Here is an 18,987-nt window from a genome sequence, read left to right as displayed (position 1 = left end):
ATGAGTGTGAATGAGGGAGGGAGGTTTTTTGGGTTAGTGTACTAATTGTAATTGTATCTTGTGTTTTTTATGTTGATTTAATAACAAAACAAAAAAAACGATACCAATAAAAAAAAAACACGATACCGATAATTCCCAAAATTACATTTTAAAGCATTTATCGGCCTTATTGGACATCTCTCGTCTCAGCCCATAAAACAGAAATGAATGATTGGAGATTTCTCTACATTTATTAGACGTTTTAAATGTCACATGAAAGTTGTTTGCAGCCTTTCGATCTTCCAACTGTACATTCAACATTTAGACAAATGAGAAAAGTTTGACACAAGGAGAAGTTTTTGTCTAAAGTGCCTTGCAGAGTTAAGAGTGCACTCGTTTTATTTCACAAAAAAAAACAAAAAACATTCCGGACAACTCACAGTGGTTCTAGTGAGAACTTATGCTTGTGAAATAAAACCCATAAAGAGTAACCATTAAACTAACTTTATGAAGCACAATTTCCTCCTGCTTTCCTATTGGTTAAAAAGCATCATGTGACCATGTCATGTAACCCAATACGGTATATTAAAGAACAGTAGCCATCACTACTCCCAAATGAAAGGAATTCAAACTACCAAAAAGACATATATAATCATGTAAACATGAGCTTAGGCAGAATATGGCAGATTTGGCAAAAAAAAAACAAAAAAAAATCATACATTCTGTGCTTTTTCCGTTAAAAAACAGACTACTAAAAAGGCGACAGGTAAAAAGCTTTTTAAGACAAAAATAAAACAAACAAAAAAAATGTTTTAATTTGAACCGGTCAGTTGCTTTTATGCATCGCAATGTCATACCCGGTTATGAATGATAAAATGACGCCTGACTCGGGGGAAATAAATACTAAGGACATCAAGGCCTTTTTCTCTTCTTCCGACACAATGTGCTGGATTTTGGCAGTCTACACAAAACGGAGTAAAGACCAGCTTTACCGGCTTGAAATAAAGTTGAACATGAATATTGGAGCCTCCATCACCTGACCAGAAGTGATTGAGTGAAATACTGTACTTTTGAAGTATTTCTGCAACGTTCCAGTTCCACGTAATAAAGTGCCGGGAGAAGATGAGTCGCCTATTTTAGTACCACATTGTGCCGTTTTACATGTAATGTGCTTTTCCTCCGCACCGTCAGTCCAAACATGTCAATAAATGGCAAAACATGGAAGAAAAATGAGCTACATATTTCACATTTGCAAAAAAAAAAATAATAATGGCGTCTTTATCATACGCTCCAGTTGTTGTTGTTTTTTATATTGTGGAATCTCGTCAGGAGGAGAGAAAATAATCACAGTTGAAGACTATTTTGTCGCACATGCAACACACACACGGTACGACACAAGGGAAGCAGTCAGCTGATGGAGGAGGGACCAGCCCCCCTTCATTTTTGATAGAAAAAAGAAGAAGAAAAAGTCCATAAACCAACAGGAAGTGGCGCCTGAGAGTCTGAGCGCGGGGTTTACTGATCGCCGGTGGCGGCTGTGGCGGCCGGCGGCTTGCTGGTGGTGACCATCTTGGTGTACTGCGTGAAGATGGCCTCGAACGCCTCGTCTCGGTGGATCATGGCGCCGAACACCAGCGGCTGGAGGACAAAGGTTCATTGATTATATATTGAAGATGGAAAAAAAAATCCCCAAATTTTACTTTTTTTCCTTCACTTTAGCATTATATCTGTGCGTGAAGTGAAGTGAATTATATTTATATAGCGCTTTTACATAGTGAAACCCAATATCTAAGTTACATTTAAACCAGTGTGGGTGGCACTAGAAGCAGGTGGGTAAAGTGTCTTGCCCAAGGACACAACGGAAGGGACTAGGATGGCGGAAGCGGGGATCGAACCTGGAACCCTCAAGTTGCTGGCACGGCCACTCTACCAACCGAGCTATACCGCCCCGTGAGTGACAGAAAGAAAAGCTCTGACCTAATAATTATGTACTCTATAGAGATGCGCGGATAGGCAATTTATTTCATCCGCAACCGCGTCAGAAAGTCGTCAACCATCCGCCATCCACCCGATGTAACGTTTGATCAGAACTGCACCCGCCCGCCATCCGCCCGTTGTTATATATCTAATATTAATTAAAAAAAAAAAAAAAAAGGGTGAAAACTACGCGAATTGCACCTTGTGCAGACAAGATTTTTCGATCGGACACGGAGGAATTAGCGATGTAAAAGACCACGTTGGGACAAAAAAACACAAGTCTAATGCCGTTGCTAGCGATACAAGTGGAAAACTTTCAACGTTTTTCGTCGCCCAAACAGATTCTTTGGATGTGATAAATGCCGAAGTTTTATTTACGGAGGCAATAATTGAGCATGGACTTCCAATCGCACTGGCTGATCACATGGGACAGTTAATAATGTAATGCATCCTTTAAAAATCATTACGCGGTGATCGCGATCCCAAAAATAAACTTTTCTTGCATGATAATGTCCAGAAAAATTTGCTTTATATTACTATAGAGTCCTTTTAACGAATGAGTTTGATGGTTTATCACAAACCTTAAATGAAAGAAGTCCTTTGTTCTCCTGCACCATGCATGCGCTTTGGCCTTGCTTCGTGTTTGGTGCGCAATCCTGTCGGCTGTATTTCACAGCACGACATACTGTTAAAAGTGTTTATACTATTTATGCTTTCAAGTCCAAGTTGAAGAAATCTTGTTAAATGTTGACAGCATAACTACCAAAATAGAGTCCTTTTAACGAATGAGTTTGATGGTTTATCACAAACCTTAAATGAAATTCCATGGCCACCGTCCTGCTCTCTATATCAACCAGGGTGAGCCCCACCCCTTTCGTGAGCGCACTGCGAAAGCGGACGAGGCGGGGTGTCGGTGCGGTGGGCGCGGTAGTGACCCTGGACGTGCGTCGGGCCCTTCTCGCGGATCGCCTCAGCTACGGCTCCCGGTGGGGCCCTCTCGGGGGAAGGGGCCTCGGTCCCGGACCCCGGCGAGGCGTCCCTTCTCCGCTCCGTAAAAGTGTCCATCTCTTTTCTTTTTTTTTCTTCTGTTGTGGCATATGCAGCAGGTGCCTGCTCGTTTTTCGTATGTGGGTAACAACATTTAACTATGTATATATATTTCCCAATTGGTTTAACTGCCACCCGCAAAAAAAATAAAAAAATAAAAAAAATATCTAATTAATCCGCCCGACCCGACTCGCGAGCGGATAAAATCTTATTGTTTTTAATTTCATCCGCCCGATCCGCGGATAATCCGCGGACTCCGCGGTTGTGTCCGCAAACCGCGCATCTCTAGTACTCTACCCGAAATACAAATTAATCGTCTTTTCTTCTTTTTTGGGAAAAAAAGTACCGTCTTATAATTTGGGTCGATACAGTAATCAAACGTTTGTTGAAAGGGACGGCTTCATTTTGAATGGCACGTTAGCTCGTTTGCTAAAATGTCACCGAGTACTACAAAAGTACTACAGAGAAGTAGTCTAAATATTCCAGAAAGGAGGGTTTGACAGAGGTGGGACCAAGTCATTGTTTTGCAAGTCACAAGTAAGTCTCAAGTCTTTGCCCTCAAGTCCGAGTCAAGTCCCGAGTCAAGACAGGCAAGCCCCGAGTCAAGTCCAAAGTCAAGACTGGAAAGTCTCAAGTCAAGTCCTAAGTCCTGCATTTTGAGTTTCGAGTCCTTTCAAGTCCTTTTAACCACAGACTAATATATTAACACAGATTGTGTATGCTTTTCAAACGCTGTATTTATTTATTAAAACAAGTGCATTTTAAATTGCAGGAAAGAAAATTGTGCTGACATTGCACTTTATAATAGCACTATTAACCAGTCATTTTAAACATTAACTCATTCCTTTACAGAACAAACACATTGAAAAATAAAGTGCAAATGTACTTATTTGTACAAAAGTGTTAACATTGAAAAAACATGACATATACGTGAACATAACAAAAAAGTTGTACTTTTTATATGTCAGGGCCCTATGCTGCATTGCATTTGCAAAAGACCAAATTAGCCAAGAGTCTGTCAGTCATTTGTGCACGATGGGGGCGTAGTATGATGCCACCATGGCTGAAAACTCGCTCCACTGGAGCACTGGAGGCAGGCACTGCCAAGACTCTCATGGCCACTCGGAACAGTGAAGGAAGAGTCTTCATGTTCAATGCCCAGAACAAAAGGGGGGAGAGAGTTGTTTTGGGTTGGTGCACTACTTGTAAGTGTATCTTGTGTTTTTTATGTTGATTTAATTAAAAAAAAGAAAATAAAATTATTTCTTGTGCGGCCCGATACCAATCGATCCACGGACCAGTACCGGGCCGCGGCCCGGTGGTTGGGGACCGCTGAGGTAAACAACCAACAGTATGTCAGAAAGCTAGCTAAAACGGTACACATATTCATAATATAGTATACATTTTAACTGACCTTTATTTGACTATTTTTGTCTTTTTTTAGGTGGCTAAAATACGCGGTGCTGCTGACCGCCGTCTAATGTTACGTGTGATATATTGACTAACGTAACCCTGCTTAAAAAAAATCACTGAACAAAAAGTATGAATAAGGTAGTGAACTGCAACAGATTCCCGTGTTTGCAATAACGTTATAACGTTAGCAGTGAGTTTACAGCCTCACTGATTTAACTACACAGCAAATAAAAGTCACGTTACTTAGCCAATAAACTTTATCTTACATTCAAAACTTACCCTTCTTTGTGCAACTTCAAATGCCGGACGAAGTTGGAAGTTGTTGCCTCTCCATCAGTCATTTTCGAACCGCATGTGTTGCATACTGCAAACCGTTTTGTGTTGACCACCTCGTAATTTTTATACCCAAACAAAATTATTTTAGGTATCATTTTTTGTTCACTGGCGTGTGGTTTGGACATGTCTTCTTCGTTGGTTGTCCTGCAATTTGATTGGATGAATGCTGTGTGATGAAAACAAAGTAGATCTAATTTGATTGGCTGTTGTACTGAGACCACACCAGCTGACACACGCAACGCTGATAGACAAGTACACAATGAAAAATACGGAGCGCTCCCGAATAACTTTTTCATCTTTGGGTTTTGGGGAAAGTAGCAAGTCATGTCAAGTCATGTCAATTGAAAAGGCTCAAGTCCAAGTGAAGTCACAAGTCATTGATGTTAAAGTCTAAGTCGAGTTGCAAGTCTTTTTACATTTTGTCAAGTCGAGTCTAAAGTCATCAAATTCATGACTCGAGTCTGACTCGAGTCCAAGTCATGTGACTCGAGTCCACACCTCTGGGGTTTGAGACCAGGAAGAAATGTATAATATTTATTATTATTTATTGTTTGTTGCTGCTTTACTTTGTGAAATTACACATCGCGGCCACAGGGGAAGCCCGAGAGGTAAAAAAATAAAAAATTACAGTAAACAATGATGTAATGTGTTGAAACAAGATTGTGCTAAAAAGTAAACAACTTTTTTTTTTCTTTTCAAAATCTAATAGAGGGTTGGGCTTGAGATGAGAAAAAGTTGCCATAAACCATTGGTGGCAATATGGATAAAACATGTTCCCCATTTTTGGGGCAAACAAGCATATTTCTGCTCATTTTTTTTGTTTGTGCTGGAAGTGTTATTGAATACTGACTTAATCCATCCATCCATTCATTTTCTACAGCTTGTCCCATTCGGGGTTGCGGGGGTGCTAGAGCCTATCTCAGCTTAATCATTATTACTTCATAATTTAGTTATAAAAACACTATTTTATAGTAGTAAAGAAAGAAAGAAAACATAATAATTATATGAATAATTTAGTAAAACAAAACTGTAAATAATAAATACATATTTAAATAAAGTAAAACTAATAATTTATTTATATATATATATATATATATATATATATATATATATATATATATATATATATATATATATATATATATATATATATATATATATATTTATATATATGAAAAAAGGTAAATTATCTGTATGTAGTCTTGATTTAATTATGGCCTGATTTTTTTCCCTACTTTTTGGGCAAACAAGCATAATTCTGCTCAATTTTCTTGTTTTGTGGTGGAAGTGTTAATGAATACTTAATTATTATTATTTAATGATTTAGTAATCAAAGCACTATTTTATAGTAGTAAAGAAAGAAAGAAAAAATAATAATTACATTAATAATTTGATTTTTTTTTTTTTTTACCGTAAATAATAAATAAATAAATATATATTACATATGCGGTCCTCTCCAAGGTTTCTCATAGTCATTCACATCGACGTCCCACTGGGGTGAGTTTTTCCTTGCCCTTATGTGGGCTTTGTACCGATGATGTCGTTGTGGCTTGTGCAGCCCTTTGAGACACTTGTGATTTAGCGCTATATAAATACACATTGATTGATTGATTGATATTTAAATAAAGTAAAACTGGCCTGATTTGTTCCCTACTTTTTGGGCAAACAAGCAGAAATTGTTCTTGTTAGTGCTGGAAATGCTACAAAATACTGTACCTACTTAATGAGTATTAGTTAATAGTTTAGTAATAAAACATTATTTTATAATAGTAAAAAAAAAGAAAAATTATATTTTATTGAGTAAAACAATATGTAATTATTATTTAATACAACTATATATTTAAATAAAGGAAATATGTAATAATTTTCCGCAAGTATACGGACATTTATTTTTTATATATATACACACACACACACACACACACACGTATATATATATGTCTTAATAAGGTTATCCAAAAAATAGTGCTCGATACCGTAGTAGAGCGCAATATATGCATGTGTGGGGGGGGGAAAAAAAAAAAAAAAAAAAAAAAAATAGTCTTGTGATTTTTTTCCCCACACATACACATATATATATATATATATATATATATATATATATATATATATATATATATATATATATATATATATATATATATATAGTCTTATTTAATTTCTCCAGGTTTGTTCCCACATTTTGGGCAAACGAGCATAATTCAGCTTTTTTTTTTTTCTTTTTAAGTGCAGGAAGTGTTATTGAATACCTACTTAATCATTATCTAATAATCTAGTAATAAAAACATAATTTTATAATAGTAAAGTAAAACAAGTAAAACAGTAGTAATATTAATCATTTATTTAAAAAATGTAAACTTATTCAATTTAAAAATATTTATTTCAATATAGTGAAATTATAATAATTTCCTTCTATATACAATAACTTATTTATACATCTAAATTATATACAAAGTCTTAATTCAAATTCTCCAGATTTTTCCCCCCTTTTTGGGCAAATAACCATAATTCTGCTCATTTATTTCCTGTAAGTGATGGAGTTGTTACAGAGTACCGACTTAATCATTATCATTTAATAATTAATAATAAAAAACACAATTTTATAGTAGTAAAGAAAGAAAGAAAAATAATAATGATATTAATGACTTTGTAAAACATTTCAAATATTTATGAGTACAAATTAAACAATTTCCGTATGTGTACAAAAAATACTGAATGCTTTGTCCATTTAATTTTTTCTCTCATTCTATTTTTTTTCTCATTTCTTTCTATTTATGATGATTAATTAATTCCTGTTTTATGAGTTGAATCATTCAAATCTTACTTTTGCATTTAATTTTTTCTCTCATTCTATTTTTTTTTCTCATTTCTATTTATGATGATTAATTAATTCCTGTTTTATGAGTTGAATCATTCAAATCTTACTTTTGCATTTCATTTTTTCTCTCATTCTATTTTTTTTCTCATTTCTATTTATGATGATTAATTAATTCCTGTTTTATGAGTTGAATCATTCAAATCTTACTTTTGCTATCCTTAATTTGAACACTTCTTCGACACTGCCGAAGCTGTGGGGGAAAGACAAAGAAAAATGGGTTTCTTTGTACCTTCTGAGTGGAAGGTGTTGCTATGGAAATGCCCATTCCACTTCCTGGTAGGACAGACAGCACCTTGTACTGCGAATAAAAAAAGACATGAAAAGTTGGTTGTTTCGTCGCATTATGAGATATTTACAGGTTATATGTCGCCACCTTTTGTATGTCAGTGATGTCAAGCAGCTTGATGACTTTATTCTTCTTGGAGGAGCCCGACCTGGAGCTAGAGCTCTCGAAACACAAATAACTGAAAAACAAGAGAGAAAGACAGAAAGAAAGAGAGAGAGAGTTACGTTCACAAACTTCTACTCTGCAACACTAAAACATTTCCTTCGAGGGATGTTCCACTTACTTCTCTGTGACGTAAAGCATTCCGTTCCTGATGTAGTCTGTGGGCATCTTCCGGTCTCGGTTTATGAGGCAGCACCTCCAGCCGTTCTCACACACTGACAACACAAAAACCACCAAATAAACATTAAAAAAATTATTTCTTTTTTTTTGCATATTGCATGTACAGTAGTACCTCAAGGCTTAATTTGTTCTGTGATGGAGCTCTTGATTCAAAACACTTGTATCTCATATCAACATCACTTCTTCTCAGAACTGTCAGTCTCACTCAATTTCTTCTTCTTAAAGTAATGTCAATCGCCAGCTAAAAGCTAAAGCTAGCGAATAAGACCAGATGTTTTGGTCGGATCTTAGATTGTTCGGTGACATTTGCTATATAACAACTACTGACGTCGACGCTTGGAACTCAAATGTTTGCTTGCAACTAAAAGCCTAACAATTAGCCCAAAAACTCTCAAAACTCTTAAGTTGGGGCACTCTTAAGTTGAGGTACCACTGGATGTATTTACCCACTAGAGGGCGCTCACACTCTTGACACAAAAGCAAACATTATAATTATATATTTTGTTGCATATTGCATGTTTATAGCCACTAGAGGGCGCTCACATTCTGACAACACAAAAATAAAGTAAACAAACATTAAAATGTGATATTTTGTTGCATATAGCATGTCCCGTGAATTCCCGACTGTAAGCTGCTACATTTTTCCTACCCTTTGAACCCTGCAGCTTATAAAACGATGCAGCTAATTTATGGGTTTTTCTTCCCTGACTGCTATAATGCAAAACGTTTAAAAAAAAAACAAGCAAATACACCGAAAAGGTGTTATTGTTTGTGATTTGGCACCATGTTTTGGATGAGTTCGCTCACCGCATGTGCTGCAGTGTGCTTCCATTTAGGGCAGGGGTCCCCCAAACTTTTTGACTCGGGGGCCACATTGGGTTAAAAAAATTTGGCCGGGGGCCAGGCTGTATGTGTGTGTGTGTGTGTATATATATATATATATATATATATATATATATATATATATATATATATATATATATACATATACATACACACACACACACACACACACACACACACACACACACACACACACACACACACACAGGTAAAAGCCAGTAAATTAGAATATTTTGAAAAACTTGATTTATTTCAGTAATTGCATTCAAAAGGTGTAACTTGTACATTATATTTATTCATTGCACACAGACTGATGCATTCAAATGTTTATTTCATTTAATTTTGATGATTTGAAGTGGCAACAAATGAAAATCCAAAATTCCGTGTGTCACAAAATTAGAATATTACTTAAGGCTAATACAAAAAAGGGATTTTTAGAAATGTTGGCCAACTGAAAAGTATGAAAATGAAAAATATGAGCATGTACAATACTCAATACTTGGTTGGAGCTCCTTTTGCCTCAATTACTGCGTTAATGCGGCGTGGCATGGAGTCGATGAGTTTCTGGCACTGCTCAGGTGTTATGAGAGCCCAGGTTGCTCTGATAGTGGCCTTCAACTCTTCTGCGTTTTTGGGTCTGGCATTCTGCATCTTCCTTTTCACAATACCCCACAGATTTTCTATGGGGCTCTAAGGTCAGGGGAGTTGGCGGGCCAATTTAGAACAGAAATACCATGGTCCGTAAACCAGGCACGGGTAGATTTTGCGCTGTGTGCAGGCGCCAAGTCCTGTTGGAACTTGAAATCTCCATCTCCATAGAGCAGGTCAGCAGCAGGAAGCATGAAGTGCTCTAAAACTTGCTGGTAGACGGCTGCGTTGACCCTGGATCTCAGGAAACAGAGTGGACCGACACCAGCAGATGACATGGCACCCCAAACCATCACTGATGGTGGAAACTTTACACTAGACTTCAGGCAACGTGGATCCTGTGCCTCTCCTGTCTTCCTCCAGACTCTGGGACCTCGATTTCTAAAGGAAATGCAAAATTTGCATGGTTGGGTGATGGTTTGGGGTGCCATGTCATCTGCTGGTGTCGGTCCACTCTGTTTCCTGAGATCCAGGGTCAACGCAGCCGTCTACCAGCAAGTTTTAGAGCACTTCATGCTTCCTGCTGCTGACCTGCTCTATGGAGATGGAGATTTCAAGTTCCAACAGGACTTGGCGCCTGCACACAGCGCAAAATCTACCCGTGCCTGGTTTACGGACCATGGTATTTCTGTTCTAAATTGGCCCGCCAACTCCCCTGACCTTAGCCCCATAGAAAATCTGTGGGGTATTGTGAAAAGGAAGATGCAGAATGCCAGACCCAAAAACGCAGAAGAGTTGAAGGCCACTATCAGAGCAACCTGGGCTCTCATAACACCTGAGCAGTGCCAGAAACTCATCGACTCCATGCCACGCCGCATTAACGCAGTAATTGAGGCAAAAGGAGCTCCAACCAAGTATTGAGTATTGTACATGCTCATATTTTTCATTTTCATACTTTTCAGTTGGCCAACATTTCTAAAAATCCCTTTTTTGTATTAGCCTTAAGTAATATTCTAATTTTGTGACACACGGAATTTTGGATTTTCATTTGTTGCCACTTCAAATCATCAAAATTAAATGAAATAAACATTTGAATGCATCAGTCTGTGTGCAATGAATAAATATAATGTACAAGTTACACCTTTTGAATGCAATTACTGAAATAAATCAAGTTTTTCAAAATATTCTAATTTACTGGCTTTTACCTGTATATATACACACATTGTCTTTATAATCCGTTTTGGCATTTAACATTAATGTTCATCAACATTTAACATTGTCACGTTATCGATGGGAAAATTCATTTTTAGACAATATGATTTGCCTTAGCGGCTAGGAGACACCAAGAGTAACAAGCGGTAGAAAATGGATTAGAAAGGAAAGATTTAAAAAAAATAAAATAAAACAATTAAAAAAAAATAAATAAAAATAAAAATAAAAATTTTTAACTTGGGACTTCCTGGATGCTGGGGGGCCGTTTACAGACACCGTTTAAAGTATGTAAAAAACATTTATAAAATATTTTTGTGTAAATAACACATTGAACAACGTATATATCTGTGGCTTATATATGGAAAAATATTTTCTTCGTCTAAAATGTAGTGCTCTATAGTCCGGAAAAGACAATAAGTAGATAAAGATCAAAATTAGTAACTTTGTTGCATTGCATGTATGCATTTATATACCACTGGAGGGCGCTAACAGTGACAACACAAATAAAGTAAACAAACGTCAAAATTAGATATTTTCTTGCATATTGCATGTATGTATTTACCCACTATAGAACGCTCACACTGACAAGAAAAAAAATATTAAAGTAAGTAAACATCAAAATAAGATATTTTGCATGTGTGTATATACCCACTAGAGGGCGGTCACACTCTAACAACACAAAATAAACATCAAAATAAGATATTTTGTCGCATATTGCATGTATATTGCACTCTGACAACACAAAAAAAACATAAAAATAAAATATTTTGTTGCATATTGCATGTATGTAAATACCTGCTAGAGGGTGCTCACACTGACAACAGAAAAATAAAGTAAGTAAACATCAAATTAAGATATTTTGTTGCATATTGCATGTATGTATATACCCACTAGAGGGTGGTCACACTCTGACAACACAAAATAAACATCAAAATAAGATATTTTGTTGCATATTGCATGTATGTATATACCCACTAGAGGGTGGTCACACTCTGACAACACAAAATAAACATCAAAATAAGATATTTTGTTGCATATTGCATGTATGTATTAACCTGCTAAAGCAGACTCGGGGGCCACATTTAGAGAAAAAAATGTGTCTGGGGGCCGGTATATCTATTTTTAGGGACACTAATACAAAACCTCACAATAATGTCTGATTAGATGCTAAAAACGTTATGACAGACCGCCTTAAAAAACTAATTGGAATATTACATGTTTCTATGAACGATAAAACATTGAATATTGACAAAATATGAATGTCACACCCCCTTTCGATCGACATATTTTACAATCAAGTGAAACGCAACAAACAGTGAAATATGAACGCGAAGGGTACAAAATAAACCCCACCTACAATCTGATATATCTGATACATCACTAAGCTTTAGAACTTTGTTGTGAAAATCTCCTTCCGCGTCTGTGGAAACGCTTCCCGCCCACACTGCTTGGTGCCTCGTCCGAGCTGCTGTGACGTAGATTACCATAGTAACTACTTAGATGACCATAGTAACTATATAGATTACCATAGTAACTAATTAGATTACCATAGTAACTGCTACATCATCTAAAAGCGCAGATTCCAACCATTGAAATACTTATTATAGTTCAAGACTTACGGTCATTAGAAAACATGACTGCACATCATAATGTCAGCTACAGTTTCCATCTTAAAGATCTAAAAAAAAAATTTGGGAATGTCCGGCGGGCCAGATTGAAAAGCTTAACGGGCCGCATGTGGCCCCCGGGCCCTAATTTGCACAGGTCTGTGCTAGAGGGTGCTCACACTGACAACACAAAAATAAAGTAAGTAAACATCAAATGAAGATATTTTGTTGCATATTGCATGTATGTATATACCCACTAGAGGGCGGTCACACTCTGACAACACAAAATAAACATTCAAATGAGATACTCTGTTGCATACTGCATGCATGTATTTACCAGCTAGAGGGCGCTCCAGCTCCGGTAGGTTAAAGATCTCATGGAAGGCTCCCTTCTTGGTGCTGTGGGAGCGCCCCGTCTCCTCTTCTCGGTTCACGCCGCACGGCACGGCGGCCAGGCTGCCTCGGGAAGCCACCGGCTGCACCTACAAAAGGAAAAAAGACAACAAAACAATGAGAGACGGTAGCAACAGACCTAACACAAGTGAAACTCTCCAACTATTGTCTAGTTGGTTGTAGGAGCAAACGTCAACAATTGAGGGGCACAAAGGAAGGACCTAATATGGCGTGACGCTACGGGCCACTGGTCTTCAAGAAGCCTCTAAGAGAATGGATGCAAGCTTCACGCTTGAAGACTGTTTGATCCATTGTCTTATCGACATGGCGACAGTAGGTGCCACACTCAGGCACAGTAGAGGAACCAGAGGGAGACACACCAAAGACCCTACCTTCTCTGTGGCAGAGAGCTGAGAGGAAGAAAGAACAGAGGACACCTGTGACTGATGCCACAGCAAACACGCACGCACACACACTCACACACACACACTCTCTGATGTCCAGCTCTCAGCATGAAGTGGGGCGCCTTTGATGCATTATTGATGGCAGTGACGATAGATGCGTTCATCACTCTGCCACACGGGGCAGTAGTGAGCAGCACTCGAGTTCTTGCAATGATTATCATGGAAAATGTTTTCATGTACAGGTAAAAGCCAGTAAATTAGAATATTTTGAAAAACTTGATTTATTTCAGTAATTGCATTCAAAAGGTGTAACTTGTACATTATATTTATTCATTGCACACAGACTGATGCATTCAAATGTTTATTTCATTTAATTTTGATGATTTGAAGTGGCAACAAATGAAAATCCAAAATTCCGTGTGTCACAAAATTAGAATATTACTTAAGGCTAATACAAAAAAGGAATTTTTAGAAATGTTGGCCAACTGAAAAGTATGAAAATGAAAAATATGAGCATGTACAATACTCAATACTTGGTTGGAGCTCCTTTTGCCTCAATTACTGCGTTAATGCGGCGTGGCATGGAGTCGATGAGTTTCTGGCACTGCTCAGGTGTTATGAGAGCCCAGGTTGCTCTGATAGTGGCCTTCAACTCTTCTGCGTTTTTGGGTCTGGCATTCTGCATCTTCCTTTTCACAATACCCCACAGATTTTCTATGGGGCTAAGGTCAGGGGAGTTGGCGGGCCAATTTAGAACAGAAATACCATGGTCCGTAAACCAGGCACGGGTAGATTTTGCGCTGTGTGCAGGCGCCAAGTCCTGTTGGAACTTGAAAACTCCATCTCCATAGAGCAGGTCAGCAGCAGGAAGCATGAAGTGCTCTAAAACTTGCTGGTAGACGGCTGCGTTGACCCTGGATCTCAGGAAACAGAGTGGACCGACACCAGCAGATGACATGGCACCCCAAACCATCACCCAACCATGCAAATTTTGCATTTCCTTTGGAAATCGAGGTCCCAGAGTCTGGAGGAAGACAGGAGAGGCACAGGATCCACGTTGCCTGAAGTCTAGTGTAAAGTTTCCACCATCAGTGATGGTTTGGGGTGCCATGTCATCTGCTGGTGTCGGTCCACTCTGTTTCCTGAGATCCAGGGTCAACGCAGCCGTCTACCAGCAAGTTTTAGAGCACTTCATGCTTCCTGCTGCTGACCTGCTCTATGGAGATGGAGATTTCAAGTTCCAACAGGACTTGGCGCCTGCACACAGCGCAAAATCTACCCGTGCCTGGTTTACGGACCATGGTATTTCTGTTCTAAATTGGCCCGCCAACTCCCCTGACCTTAGCCCCATAGAAAATCTGTGGGGTATTGTGAAAAGGAAGATGCAGAATGCCAGACCCAAAAACGCAGACGAGTTGAAGGCCACTATCAGAGCAACCTGGGCTCTCATAACACCTGAGCAGTGCCAGAAACTCATCGACTCCATGCCACGCCGCATTAACGCAGTAATTGAGGCAAAAGGAGCTCCAACCAAGTATTGAGTATTGTACATGCTCATATTTTTCATTTTCATACTTTTCAGTTGGCCAACATTTGTAAAAATCCCTTTTTTGTATTAGCCTTAAGTAATATTCTAATTTTGTGACACACGGAATTTTGGATTTTCATTTGTTGCCACTTCAAATCATCAAAATTATATGAAATAAACATTTGAATGCATCAGTCTGTGTGCAATGAATAAATATAATGTACAAGTTACACCTTTTGAATGCAATTACTGAAATAAATCAAGTTTTTCAAAATATTCTAATTTACTGACTTTTACCTGTATTCAGGCCAGATTCGTTTGTTGGCGAATGGATTGAAACAGAAAGTTACCTTTAAACAAATATTATACAGTAATTTTGGAAACATGTTTTCTACTAACAAAAAATATGTGTATACTTTTATTTTGTTGCAGTTGGTAAGAGTGTGAATGTGAAAATGTTTAGTTTGTGAGATACACCCTGCCACACACACTTTTTAAATAATGGATTTAATATTTGATCGAGAATTGTTGCAATGTTTTATTTTAGTAAACGATTTAATTAAATTCTAGCCAATATATTTTTATTTATAAAAACGTAACATAGAACATTTTACTACTCATTATATGCCACGATGAATTTTTAATTACAGTTTAGCCATTACTTTTGTATGTAATACCTTCTGTATACAGTTAAAATTAAAACTTCTTTTTTCATTTTTAGAGTTTATTTTGTTGAATTTGAATTAATTTGTTTCCTTCTATGTAAAATTTAAGTATTAAGTAATATTGTAAAAGATTGCTACACAATTATAAATATAATTGAATAGAACTAAATATAAAAATGTTTATTAATACTTTAAAAAATTGATTTTAGCCATCACATTTGTATTCAATGTCTATTTCTGTCACGCAAGAAAACCAACTACTTTCTCGCTTATAATATTCATAAAGTTTTAGTTAAGTATTCATTATTTTTATTTTTTAAGATGTACACTTAATTCTACTACAAAATGTAGAAAAATGTTATAGACATTCATATAAAACACACAAAAATCAATTATTAAAAAAATATATCAAATGTGGTTAAAATAATTACATTTTTAATTTATCAAAACATTATGTAGAAATGATTATTACTAATTAATGAGTATTATTTACAATACATTTTAGCCACTTAATATTCAATACCTTTTTGTATATTTAGTTTGAATATTTATTTTGTTGGCCCTGCGATGAGGTGGCGACTTGTCCAGGGTGTACTTCGCCTTCCGCCCGATTGTAGCTGAGATAGGCTCCAGCGCCCCCCGCGACCCCAAAGGGAATAAGCGGTAGAAAATGGATGGATGGATTTATTTTGTTTAATTTGCCATTTTCATTTCCTCCTTTCTAAATTTGTAAAAATCCGCTATACATATTAAAATATAATAGACTAAAATAAAATAAAAATAGCAATTAATATAAAAAATATATAGTTTAGCTATTATATTTGTATTTAATGCCTATCTATATGTCTGCATCAAGTCATGTTGAAAAACAACTATTTAACCTCTTATATGTATTGTTAAGTAATTATTATTTTCTCCTATGTACAATTAATTGAAATACAAAATATTAAAAATATTTTATAGACATTTAAAAGACTAAAATCAATATTTAAAAAAAAATCAATACATGTCGAGAAAAAAAAAAAAAGATTGAATTGTATGGAATACAGTTTTACTTGATGCCTATTGTATTCTGCTGTCATGGAGTCACGTGATATAGTGGCTGAATGGACAGCCATTTAAAATACTACAGTAATATTAAGAGATTTCCTTCCTTCATCTATTGTGCAAGTCAAAGCTGGGGCGGACCTCCATGCAGACGGATTGTGATGCAAATACAAAGCCTTGTAACAGGTACGCACCTGATTAAATGTCTGCTTTTTGCATTAGCGACAGTAGAAATAATCCCGCATTAGGCATATTTTGCGCGACTAAGCCGTTTCTCTGTGTGAGAAAGCGCGAGAGAAACGTGGCGGACGAGGCTCTTACCCGCCGTGACACAGTGGCGTTGGTCCGCTCTTTGAGCTGGGGGTCTGTCGGGAGGCTGTTCCACACAATGTAAGGGGTGTCGTACTTGTCGCGCAGCTTCGGGCAGCTCTTGAAGATGAAGTCTATGATGAAGAACTTGATGCCGGCATACAGGCCTACAGAGGACAATATGAGGATAATATTAGATATGCAATATTAGCTAGGGCTGCATGCACGGATTACTGATTATTGAAAGCACGACGGAGGACTTAAGTTGTGTTTGTACCGATCATGAAGCCCATCAGTTTGTACGGCAGGACGCAGGAGGTGATGAAAGCCACCCACAGGCAGATGTACAGTTTCCGGGTGCTCTCCGGCTGCACCCACATGAAGAGGCTGCCACAGAAAAATACCAAGCCATCAACAAAAATATTCAAACCTCTTTGAACAAAAATGTTCTTACTTTTTTATCTTCTCTAAAACATCCGACATCTTGCCAAAGAGGTTCTGTATGAAGAAAAAGTGTTGCATCAACAACTAGTAGTCAAGTTAAGAGTTGTTTATTTCGTCGTTTTTTTCAAAGCTAAGTTGCACCTGCGCTTTTTGTGCGACGTCAAGTACGAGCTGAAACTTCTCGGACACAGTCAGGTCTTCCTTTGGAGGGTCCTGCAGAGCACAAACGGGATTCACAACAATAGAAGAAGAAAAATATATTGAATACTAAATGGTTAAAATTTCATTTACACATCAATACGTCATTTAATATGGAATAATAATTATCATTTCTACATTTTATTTTTTTCATTAAAAAAAGGTACTGGTTAAAATTTAATAAATAATCTTTACCATATTTAATGTTTTTTTTAATATTAACTTCTGTCTATTCTATATAAATTAAAGTAAATATGATTTTGTATTTGAAAATATGATTTTGTATTTGAAAATAATAATTAGAAAATTAAAATAATAAATACTTAGGTAAAACTAAATATTCTAAGAGGTAAAATCGTTTTTCAACATGACTTGTTACAGACAAATAGGCATTAAATACAAAAGTATTCACTAAAATCTTTTTTAAATGACTTATAATAAGAATAATCACAATTTTTTCATTAAAGTCTATATTTTATTTCTTTATCAGATTTTGACAAGTTAAAAATGAAATAAAAATGATAAATTAAACAAAATAAATATTGTATATAATATTGTAAACATTGTTATGTTATTTTTCATCATGACTGTGTACAGGAGAAGCTATTGAATTCTAAATGGCTAAAATATAATAAAAAAATAATGAGTAATAATAATGATCATTTCTACATATTTTTTTGGAATAAAAATGGAATGGCTTAAAATGTAAAAATATTCTTTTTTAACACATTTAATAATGTTTTTAATATAGTATTTTTGTTTATTTTATATGAATGAAATAAAATATTATTTTTGTATTAAAATTAATTCCACATAGTAGAAAATGAAAATTATAAATACCAAACTAAAACTAAATAACTATTAAGAGTTTTATTAGCTGTTTTCCAACATGAGTTGATACAGAAATACAGATAGGCATTAAATACAAATGTAACAGCAATTTTTTTAAATTACTTTCAATAAGTAATAATCGCCATTTTTTTCATTTTAGTCTATATTTAATTTCTACATTAGATGTTTCACAAGTTTAGAGGAAATAAAAATAAATTACACACAATGAATATTGAACATGATTTTTCCCCCATCATGAATGTACAGGTAAATATAATGACTACTAATAGGCCAAATAAATACAAATGCAATGGCTAAAATGTTGTAAATTTTACAACATTTAATGATTTTTTTTTTTTTTTTAATATTATCTATTTTATATGAATGTCTATAAAATATTGTTGAATATGTTTTTCCAATTAGAATTAATTCTACATCCCAGGTAATAAAAATGATAAATATTGAACTAAAACTTATAAGAGGGAGAATGGTTGTTTTTCAGCGTGACAGAAATAGGCATTAAATACATGTATTTAAAAAAAAATATATAGCATTTTTTGTATACATTTTATTACATTAAAATGTTTCCCTCGCAAATACTTTGTAAAATGTACTTAATATTGTAATTTCACATAAGAGGAAATAAAAAAATACATTCAA

General features: G+C 35.9%; 1 protein-coding gene across 4 annotated transcripts in view; it reads right to left on the bottom strand.

Annotated features, from left to right (window-relative positions):
- Positions 1 to 385: 385 nt before the first annotated feature.
- The window catches only part of gramd4a (GRAM domain containing 4a), a 105,515-nt gene continuing 86,913 nt past the window's right edge, over positions 386 to 18,987 (bottom strand). For all 4 annotated transcript variants that reach the window (XM_061959767.1, XM_061959768.2, XM_061959770.2 and 1 more), the window contains 9 exons: positions 17,440 to 17,511; positions 17,309 to 17,352; positions 17,132 to 17,241; positions 16,867 to 17,021; positions 12,846 to 12,990; positions 8,200 to 8,293; positions 8,004 to 8,094; positions 7,860 to 7,928; positions 386 to 1,617 (listed from right to left, as the gene is read on the bottom strand). In XM_061959767.1, coding sequence (XP_061815751.1) covers positions 1,495 to 1,617; positions 7,860 to 7,928; positions 8,004 to 8,094; positions 8,200 to 8,293; positions 12,846 to 12,990; positions 16,867 to 17,021; positions 17,132 to 17,241; positions 17,309 to 17,352; positions 17,440 to 17,511 — 903 coding nt within the window. In that variant the 3' untranslated portion in view covers positions 386 to 1,494. The remainder of the gene's footprint in view (positions 1,618 to 7,859; positions 7,929 to 8,003; positions 8,095 to 8,199; positions 8,294 to 12,845; positions 12,991 to 16,866; positions 17,022 to 17,131; positions 17,242 to 17,308; positions 17,353 to 17,439; positions 17,512 to 18,987) is intronic.

Source organism: Nerophis lumbriciformis, linkage group LG05, assembly GCF_033978685.3.
Source record: "Nerophis lumbriciformis linkage group LG05, RoL_Nlum_v2.1, whole genome shotgun sequence".
NCBI classification, from domain to species: Eukaryota; Metazoa; Chordata; class Actinopteri; order Syngnathiformes; family Syngnathidae; genus Nerophis; species Nerophis lumbriciformis.
Note: the sequence above shows the minus strand (reverse complement) of the source record. Positions and strands in the feature narration are given on the sequence as shown.